Genomic DNA, 10872 nt, shown 5'->3' on the forward strand with positions numbered 1-10872 from the left:
ATGCCCTATAGCAAAAACCTCTCAAAAAAAAAAAAAAAAAGAAAGAAAGAAGAAAAAAAAAGAAGTATTTTATTTATTTATCTACTTATTTTAATTTGACCAGAGAGGGACAGAGGGAGAGGAGGGGGAGGGGAAGTGAGAAAGCAAGCTGCCAGGTCCAGGACACCAACTGTGGCTTGCCATGTGGGAGTCCAGCACCCTTAACCACCATGCCAGCTGCTGGCCCCAATCTGGTATATTTTTTAAGCCTTGAGGGTAAAGATTTGAACTGCAGCTGACCGTGTGAGATCTGGCTTCTTTAACCACTGTATTGTGGGGCTGACCTGATTAGGAGCTGCCATTTTGTTCTTTTTTTCTTAAATATGTCTTTGGTATTTTTTTTTGTTTTCCATTTTCTGCCATTACTGTGTATTGAGGGTCCATTATACATGATGAATTACTTCTCTCTTGCCTCTTTTAATACTTTCTCTTTGATAGTATTACTATGATGTGTGTAGGACACGTGTACTCACCAAAGAGAGGGAAAAGAGAAATGAAAATTTTATTTCTTGAGAGAGGCAGAAAGAGACAGACAGCACAAATGCTTGATGCTGTAGTCTACCCCTAACATCAGCCATCCCTGGATTATGGGGATTTAAATGCTCAACATACTCAGGGAGGTTTCTGGGTGGGAACACAGAACCTTCCCATACAGTCAGCCTTGCAGGGCATCATGTTTTACCACTGTGCCACTCTCTTTCTCCATTTCCACTGTCTGTCTCCATTTTTATTTAATTGTAAAATAAACAACAAAATCTAATATATTAACCATCTTTAAGTACACAGTTCAGAGGTATCAAATACGATCATAATGTTGCACACCATTGCCAACCCTCAATTCTCTGCAACTCGTTTAATCTTGTAAAACTGAAGTCTATATCTATTAAGTAGTATCTCCTCATTCCTTCCTACCACAGCCCCTGACAGCCACCATTCTTTTCTGTCATTATGACTTGGACTACTCTATCTTACGTAAACAGAGCCACACAGCATTTGTCTTTTTTGACTGGCTGTTTTGATGGCTTATTTCACTTGGCATAGTGCCTTCAAAGTTTACCCTTATAGCACTTGTCAGGATAGCCTGCTTTTTAGAGGTGAATACTGTTTCACTGTGTATATGCCACAGTTTGCTTATCCCTTCACCTGTTGTGGGACATTTGGGTTGCTTGGGCATTTTAGTTATTGCAAAGAATGCTGCCATGAACAGGGATCTATAAATATCATGTTGAGATCCGTTTTTTTGTTTTTTTTTTCTTTTCTTTTCTTTTTTTTTTTTTTTTGGTTTGTAGCCAGAAAAATTGCTGTATCATATGGTAATTCTGTTTTTAAGTTTTTGGGTAACTGACCACGACCATTTGTTGAGTAGAATGTTCTCTATTTCTTAGATCTAGTTGCCTTATTGTATTGTTTAAGTCCTTTTACTCCTTCACTTATCTTATGTTTGGTTGTTATATCCATCAAGAGGTGGGATGTTGAAGTCTCCAGTTACTACTTTAGAATTATCAATTTGTCCCTTCACTTCTGTCAATTTTTGCATCAAATCCTGATGGTATTTTAATAGGTGCATAATGTTTGTAATTATGATATCTTCTACTGTATTGAGCTTTTCATTAATGTATAGTAGCTTTGTCTCTTGTAACCTTTTTTGTGTGATATTAGTTTAGCCATCCCTGCTCTCTTTTGATTACTATTTGCATGTAGTTTCCTTTTTCTGTCTTTTCATTTCATTCTGTTTGTGTCTAGATCTAAAGCGAATCTCTTGTAGACAGCATGTGAGGATTTCAAAAAGTTTATGGAAAATAATTTGAAGTACAAGTTTATTTTGGTGCAAAACATTTTTGAAATCTCTGCATAGGTTTTCATGATACACGTTTTCTATGAACTTTCTGAAGACTCCTATTGTTGGATCTCTTTTTTTTAATATTTTAATTCATTTCTTTTGTGTATATTCTATACCTATTTTATGGCAGAATGTTATGTATCATTCACTGATGTAGAAAACAAAGTGAGAAAAAACATTTGGAGGAATATTTAGCTTAGCGTTGGACATGCTGAGTTTGAGGTGAAAGCATCTGGAAGAAAGTAGGATACCAAGGACTGTAGCTCAGAGGAAAAGTCTAAGCTGTGAGGAAGATTCGTGAATCGTGCATTGCAAGGAAGCAGTTGAAACCATTAAAAAAAAATGAAAAGAGTAGGCAGAAAAAGCAAGAAGGTCTTTGTTTATTAAATCTGCCATTGGGGCAGTTTCTGTTGCTTTGTCTTTTTCTTTGGAATGGGTCTTATTTTTCTGTTTCTTTGTGTGCCTTCTGATTTCTTTTTGTCCAAAACCAGACATTAGAATCTAGCAGTGTGGTAATTCGATAATTGTATTCTACCTTATCTCCAGGATTTGTTATTTTTTTAATTTACTGTTTTTATGTTTTGATTATTATAGGTAATCTCTGTGCCAAGGATCAGCATGGGGATGTAAATTTAAGATCCTCTTAGGTTTTTTCTGTGCCTTTCTTTGGACATGCAGAGTCACTTTCTAAGTTTTCCTTTTTATATGTAGTTATTTTTGAATGTCTTAGTCTTTATTATCTGGCTTTCAGAAGGGAAAAAGAAAAATGAAATGGGGGGAGAAAGAAAGCACTGCCCTTTTAAATTACCCAGAAGCCACTTCATCTGAAGGGGGAGGGACTTGTAACAATGGAGAGATGCACAACAATTGTTAGTTACCTATTGATCTGTACCTCTGTCATCAGAAGCAGTAATCAGGAAGCACAGCACAGATCTCTGATATTTGGTATTTGTAGGAAAGGATCCTTTTTTGCCCACGGTATCTCTGGTAAGTTGTATGCAGATTGCTCCAAGATCAGGCTGGTGGTGAAGGATGGGTAGCTGTTACTGTGCTAATTCTAAAATTAACCTCATTTTTTCATCCAAGCCTTTACCTGGAAGTTGAAAGCCTTCTGTAGTCTTCAGAGTTCTTAAATAGTTATCCGACACAGATTCTGAGTATAATTGTTGTCTAGTTGGTGAGAGAGATTTCTGATGCTTCCTTTTTTGACATCTTTCCAGAATACTCTCCATATTGACTTTCTCTTCTTTTTTTCTTTTTATTTATTTTTTTTAAAAAGATTTTTGCCATAGGGTACATGTGCTCGCCAGACAGAGAGAGACACTGAGAGGAAATGTGAGAAAAAACTCCCTGTGGGGCTGACCCCACCAAAATCTCTTCTCCTTTATGTTCTCCTGGGATTTGGGGCATGCATGCACACTTGCCCAGCATGGGTTTCAAGCACCAGATCCGGGACTCAAACCGTGGGTGGCCATGTGGGAGTCTAGCACCTTAATCACTATGCCACCTGCTGGACTTTCCATATTGACTTTCAGGTATGAGAAAAATAACCAGTGATTCTCTGTATGGTTAAAAAGTTTTTCATGGTCACTTATCATCTCATTCAGAGTAGGAGTTAGATTCTTTTCTTTAATGTATGATGTTTAGCTTATTTACCTGGGCACAGGTTAACAATTTTCTGAAAGGGAACAGACAACTGAAAGTACCATTATCACCCCATTGTGAATTGTAGAACTCCTGCTGCTGTTTCTTTAGTTTGATTACCTCATGTACCTGTGTATGTGTTTGTACACATGTATGAAACAGAACCAGTGAGGGCAGCAGTATGATAATTTCTCTATTAGATATAATATGAATATAAGTAGTACTTACATTTGCTTCTAGTGTCCCCTTATTATGTAGCTCCTGAGTTAACCTCACCCTGTGGTGTGTCTTTTCCGTTTTGGAGACTACTCTGATAAGAAATTACAGATATTATCAAAGCTCATTTAAATTTGATTTTATGTCACGTATTTCCAAGAACCCAATCTTTTGGTTAGGATCAAGTTGCTGGTAGTTATGGCTTGATCATTGATTCTTGGTAGATGATTGTACTGTTCTCTCTACTTTTATTTATGCTTGAAATTTTCTATAAGAAGTCATCAAAAATTAATGTTGCTATGCAACGATGGAAAACAGGAAGGGAGGACCAGGTTCTTATCATGTGTTTCTTATCAGATATCAACATGAATATCTTTCCTAGAACGCTCCTGTTAGACTTTTTCTATGTCTTACTGACCTGCACTGAGTCACAGGACTCTTCACTCACTCTGCTTCCCAATGTTGCACATCCTTTTTTATTTCAAGAATGTCAAAGCTAAATTTATAAATAGAGAATCCTAGAATTTGTAAAACATGCTTTATTCTTTCTTAAAATATATTTTTGGTGGGTTTCTTAATTGGGATTGATTCATTGCTATAGGCATGTGTACTCGCTGGAGAGGGAAAGTGAGAAATCCCCCTGGGTACTGGCCACACCATAATCCCTTCCTCTCTGTTCCTACATATACACACACATGCATGCATGCATGTGTGCTCCCAGAATGATTTTGAAGCTGCCAGGTCTGAGATTTGAACACATAGTCGGTCATGTGGGATCCAGGCGTCTTTACTTCCATGTCACCTGCCTGCCCAATGTCCTTTATTCTTGATGTTCTTCTAAATCATATATGTGCTCCTTCTTACTGATTTTTATGTATTTAATATTTTAAAGTTTAGTTGTATGTGGGTTTAAAACTATCCCAAGTGTGGACCAGCAGTTAGTGTAACGGCTATGTCGCTGGACTCCCATGTAGTCAACCGCAGCTCGCGTGCCTCTGGGCACGTGTGCGTGTGTGCCCAAGATTCCGAGAGGAGAATGGAGAAAAAGGGATTGCGGCGTGGCCATACCCCCTGGGGGGTGATTTCTCGCTTTCTATCTCTCTGTCTCTCTGTCTGTCTGGTGAGCGCACGCGCCCTATAGCAAAAAAACCTCTCAAAAAAAAAAAAACTATCCTAAGTGTTTTACAGAATAAAGTAAGTGGAATATAATGAAAAACAAGCAACTCTTCGAAGTTCTATTTCTGCTATCCTTTTTCTTTTCAAAAATTATTTTATTCAACATTATTTATTTAATTAGTTCATTATTTTAATTTGACCAGAGAAGGATGGGATGAGAGAGAGCGAGAAAGAGAGAAAAAATGAGAAAATAAGCTGCCAGATCTGTGACTCTAACTGTGGTCGCCCAGCGCCCTCTACCACTATGCTACCTGACAGCCTCTCTGTATCCTTTTCTGTTCCACCTAATGAAATTTTATATTCCCATAAAGAACACATTTTGTAAAAGCTATTAGATATTACTATTTGGAAAGTAATTCTATGTTGAGAAATATTTTTTAATATTTCATTTTCAAAATGGAGCATTATTTTCTTTTGAAAAATTTTATTTTCAGCTTTATCTTGTTAAATAGTAGTAACAATGCCATATTTTCTTTTCAAGGTATGGAATATATGAACGCTGCAGAGAATTGGTGGAAGCAGGTTATGATGTACGGCAACCAGACAAAGAAAATGTTACACTTCTCCATTGGGCTGCCATAAATAACAGAATAGATTTAGTCAAGTATGTATTTTCTGCTTTTCTAACTAATCAGTAGTTGTCTTTATTATTGTACAATTATTGGAAATAAAAAATTACTAATTTCTGAAATGCATGGCTTTTAAAATGTAGATTTAATATAACTTTTTTCCTTTAAAAAAATCTCTTAATATATACTGAATGCTTATATGAGCCAATTACTATTCTGAGTTCTTTTCCATTTAAAGTTCCTTTAATTCTAATTCTTAAGCTCTATATGAAATGTAGCAATTACTGCCATCCTGATGATGAGGAAACTGAAGTAAAAAGAAGTTAAATATGCTACCTAATGACATTCAGATAATAAAGATTGGAGTTTGGACTTTAAGACAATCCTATTTGGTATATACATTCTGAGTATTGATTTAGTGGTGGAAAACAATAAAAGGAAGGTGGAGTTGGAATGATGATGAGTAATAATTTGATTTAATTGCTCAAACCAGCATAAGTGATGAATACTTACATACTGAGTGTAAAATGGTTTTTATTCCTTACTTTTAATTTATTTGTTTAGTATTAATAAGAGGTAGTTATTAGGTTGTTGGAAAAGTCATGATATATTTTTTCTGGTTTTGTATGCAAAAATGCATCATGACTTTTCTAGCAATCCAATAGATAAGCAAGAGTCAGGATAACAGGAAGTCTTTCTTAGTAAATTTGTTTAATCATCTTTGACACTTTGGACACAAAATCTTTAAGGAAAAGAATCTAAAATGAACTGCTGAACTGCTTGCAGATGGATAGGTGCAGCACACAGTCTATATTATACCATGTAAAAGAATTTGTCCTTAGAATCTAAGCAAAGATTAATAAATAAATAATAAAGAAAGCATTGAATGCCATGAATCACTTCTAGAGAGCTTATTTTCGTTTTGTTCCTTCTTTGTTTGTATCTCTAACCTTCCCTCTGCCTTCAGTATGGGTCTCCTGATAACGCAATTCTGTTTTTGTTGTTTTATTTCATCTTTGTGAAGGACATTTTTACATGGTATAAAAATGTAGGTTGGCACTTGGAAAGACCATTTCACTGTTTTCTGGCTTCTTTCACTATTGAAAGATGAAAGTATCACACTTTTGAAGGTTTTATTCCCCCACTGCCCCACCCCTTGTTTCTGTCTGGTTTTCTACAGTTTCACGATGATGTATCTAGGTGTGGATTTCTTTTTATTTATCCTGATTGAGATTGCAAGGAATTCTTGAGTCAGTGGATTGATGTTTTCATCAGTTCTGGAAAAATCTCAGCCATTGTTTCTTCAGATATTGCTTCTGCCCCATTCTCTTTTTGCTCTCCTTCTGGAACTCCAGTTAAACGTATGTTAGACCTTTTCATTGTATACTCTATGTATCTTACCCTTTCTTCTGTATGTTTTGTTACTGTCTCTGCTTTATTTAGGAAACTTCTTTCTACGTATCTTCTAGTTCATTTACTCTGCATATATGTTATCTGCAGTTAATTCCATTCACTGCTTTTGTAGGCTTTTACACTTTGTTTTTCAGTTTTAGGATTTTTTCCCTTTCAAATCTGTATTAATATTAGTGAAATAATTATTGAAGTTCTCAATCATGTGTTATATACTTGAACATAGTAAATATAGTCATTTTATAATTTGTATCTGAAATAAAGCACCTAGAGTCTCCATGGGTCTTCTTATGTGGTTCTTTATTTTGCCCAATTATTGTTGAATGTGTACTAAACATTGTGTTTGATAACTTATTTGAATAATTAGAGCCCTAAGTTGCAAAGATCCCCATTTATTTCTACCAGGCCCAACTTAATTTAGTTTTAGGACTTTAGATTTTGCAGATTATGCAGGTGACTGAAGACTATTTCAGAGCCAAGTTTATTTCTGGTTCTTCCTTACTCCTGTAGTATAGTTTTTTTGGAATCTTAACCTTATTTTGTTTTTGTCTGATTAGCTTTCCTCTTAGCCAGTGGATTGTCTTGAGGGCAAATGGCATCCAACTGTTTTTCTAATTTCTTTGGGTTTTAACTCTCTCCTGAATCTTAGCCAGGTAAATGCTCTTAATTTTCTTAGGGTTTGCTTTTTAGGAAATATTTCTTATATTAGGCCCTCGGGAAAGTCATGATACTGTACGGTGAATGGATGTAAATAAATAAATTTAAAATAAAAAAGACAACAAAGTCATGATGTATTTTTTCTGTTATTCTTTGCAAAAGTGTGTCATGCCTTTCTTTTCCATATTTTGTTGAGCTTTTTTTAGTTTTCTTCAGTGGGTGAGTTGGTCCAAGCTATCTAGCTTTCTACAGTCTTCAATTTTTTTAAAGTTAATGTTATTTTAATCAAAATAGTACATAAGCAATTTGAAAAGTTGAATAATACTTAAAGACTTACAACGAGATGCATCATTCCCTCCTTACCACTCAGCCCTATACCCTACAAGTCGCTATTTCAATATTTTACCTCTTTCTTTCCGCATTTACTCTTATACTTTATGTTTATGCTGCTACTTTTATGGTCTTTGTACATACACAATAGCAAACTTTGCTACCTGTTTAGGTTATGTATTTTGTATTATGTGCAACTTTTTTTTTAATATCAGTATAAATAGAGCTGTGTCATTAAAAAATACCTGTATGATATTCAGCTATATGGAGGTACCTGAATTTATTTACTAGTTTATTGGTGGACATTTAGTTTGGTTGTTGTGTTTCTGCTGTTATAGACCGTGCTATATCATAGTCATACATCACTTTGCATATGTTCACTTATATCTGTAGAATTTTTGGAAATGAAAAAAAGATAAAAAAATTTTAATTTTGGTGAATATTGCCAACTTTTATACCATTGCTTTTTAGTTTATCAATTTTTAATATTGCATTTTGTCTTTCTATTTTGGGATAATTAGATGTCTAGACTAACCACAAATACTTTTTCTTCCACTCTTTTTTTTTATAATTTTAGTTAATTCACTAAGGTTTAAATTGTTAGGCTTTTATAAATATGCACTGCTCTTACCAGGGAGGTGTCAACTAGTGGGATTTCTCTACATACTTTGCACTGGAAAGAATTCATGAGTAAACCTTTGAGAGAGAGTAAGCACAGGTTTATTAAGGAAAGTGTACAGAGCAGATTATTCCATAGGTAGAGCAGCTCTGTGAGAGGAGATGGGTAAACAGTTTTGTTCCTTGCTCTTGGAGGAACGGAACTGTTATCTTAAAGATGTTATAGAACGGCTGTCCCAGACGCAGAACAGCCCTAGACTTTGGTGAGTGTCTGGCATATATGACTTGATTTAATGCCAGGCTAGGTAAGAGTTGGTTTATTCATAACTTTTTTCAAAAAAGGGGTAGTGGTTTTCTTGGAACCACTGTCCCTCCCATTTTATGGCTTTATCAGGCTAGTTCTGGTCCTTGTCATGATTATCATAAACTGTCAAAATGCTAGTGGGAGTGTTGTCTAGCATGCTACTGTAATACATGGGGGGTATAATGAGTTCAGAGATTAGGCAGCCATGTTCCAGGCATCATCCTGGTTCCAACTGGTTCAGACCTATTCTCTCAGCCACTTCTTGTCTGTCAGGTTTTATTGTTTCATTGCAGGTATTTGGAATGTCCCTCATCTCAGTCTCCTCCTGGCCCATTGCCAAGTCCTAATGAATTCTATGATAATCTTTCTTTCCTGTAGAACTTTTTATTTTGTCTGAAGTCACAGTTGCTGGTTTTCCCCGCCATTTGTTTAATTTTCTATTTTTCTATCACTAATTCTTTCCATATTTTCTGACAGAACTGTGAAACCCCATATGCAAATAGTATCATATAACTTACTGGTTCTTTTTTTGTGGAGGAGGAGGAATAAAGTCATTCCTGGATTTGTTCACCTTCCTGTTTTAGCTCAGGTTATTTGCTCTTTAGGGCTACTATGCAATCATTGTTTTGGGACTTCCTTTTGCCATCATTCTGGGAAATCCCTTTACTTTGCTCCAGTGTTGGTCTTGTTTCCCGGATCTTAGGTTTTTGTCTCATTGATTTTTAGTATCTCATCTACCCTCACATCTTATTGCCTATTTTCCTGTGTATAGACTTCCAGACTAAAACTGGTTTCCTCAGAATTTTGAAGCACTAATTTTTTTTTTTTTGCTTCCAGTGTTAATGGTTGAGATGTGTGATTTCATTCTGCTGGATTTTTTAATTATTTCTTTTTAGAGAGATTTTTTTTTTTAATAGGGCACTTACACTCGTTGGACAGAGACAGAAAGTGAGAAATCATGCTCCAGGGGACATGGCTGTGCCACAATCCCTTCTCCATTCTCCTCTTGGGATTTTGGGAACACATGCATGTGTGCCTGGCATCAGTTTCAAGCCACCAGGTCTGGGACTTGAACCAAGGTTGGGCCATATGGTAATCCAATGATATAACCATTATGCCATCTGCTGGTCCCCATTCTGTTGATTAAAAATATTCATTTTTTGTTTCATTTTTAAGAACAAGTAAGAAAATCTGAAAAATACAGACAAAATCTCTGTATAAATTATTCTAAGCTTCTTGTAGACTTAACAAGCTTATAAAATGAAATAAGTTAGAGTGAGTTAATAATCACAGTGTCAAGGCCAACAGGTGGTGTGTTGGTTGAGGCACTAGATTCTCACATGGCTGACTGCGGTTTGAGTCATGAACCTAGCAGCTTGAAAGTCATGGCTGGCACATGTGCGTCATGCCCAAAATCCTGAGAGGAGAATGGAGGAAAAGGGATTGCAACTTGGCCATCCCCCTGGAGGGGGTGATTTCTTATTTTCCTTCTCTTAGTCTCTCTCCTAGCAGCACATGCACCCTAGGCAGAAACCTAAAAGTAAATAAGTAAAAATTACAGTGTCAGTATGTATAGTACATCTTTAAGTGAGTAAACTTAATTCTCACACTATATAGGTTAGTATGTTAAAACATGGAGAAGTGTTCTTCCTAACAATTAAGTTGTATCAGGATATATCAAAAAACTGACTATTAATACAGGTAAAGTAGTTGGCTCATATTCTAATATGTCAGTTGTGTTACTTTCAATAGAAAATACAGATGTCTGGTAACGTAAGATAATAGAGATTTAGTTAGTGTATGGTTTTGGAGGTCTTAAGTGAAGGGATCACATCTGGTAGGGATCTTCTTGTTGAGGCTCTAAGGCAGGGTGTCATGTGAGAGAACAGGAGTGTGTGTGTCTGTGTCCCAGTGTCTCTCATAGTCTTACTTCCTCTCCTTATGAGTGCATTAGGAGTTAGTCATGGGAGGCCTTCCTTATTGACCTTATTCTAGGGTCCATGCACTCACTGGGCTAATAGCGTCTGTGCACTCGCTGGAGAGACAGAAAGCAAGAAATTACCCACCCA

The 10872-nt window shown here is 36.0% G+C and overlaps 1 protein-coding gene across 1 annotated transcript in view; it reads left to right on the plus strand.

Moving 5' to 3' along the window:
• The window catches only part of ZDHHC17 (zDHHC palmitoyltransferase 17), a 111801-nt gene that overhangs the window by 33302 nt on the left and 67627 nt on the right, over positions 1–10872 (plus strand). The window contains exon 3 of the mRNA XM_006142853.3: positions 5397–5519. Coding sequence (XP_006142915.1) covers positions 5397–5519 — 123 coding nt within the window. The remainder of the gene's footprint in view (positions 1–5396; positions 5520–10872) is intronic.

This window comes from Tupaia chinensis, unplaced genomic scaffold (genome assembly GCF_000334495.1).
Source record: "Tupaia chinensis unplaced genomic scaffold, TupChi_1.0 Scaffold000085_1, whole genome shotgun sequence".
NCBI classification, from domain to species: domain Eukaryota; kingdom Metazoa; phylum Chordata; class Mammalia; order Scandentia; family Tupaiidae; genus Tupaia; species Tupaia belangeri.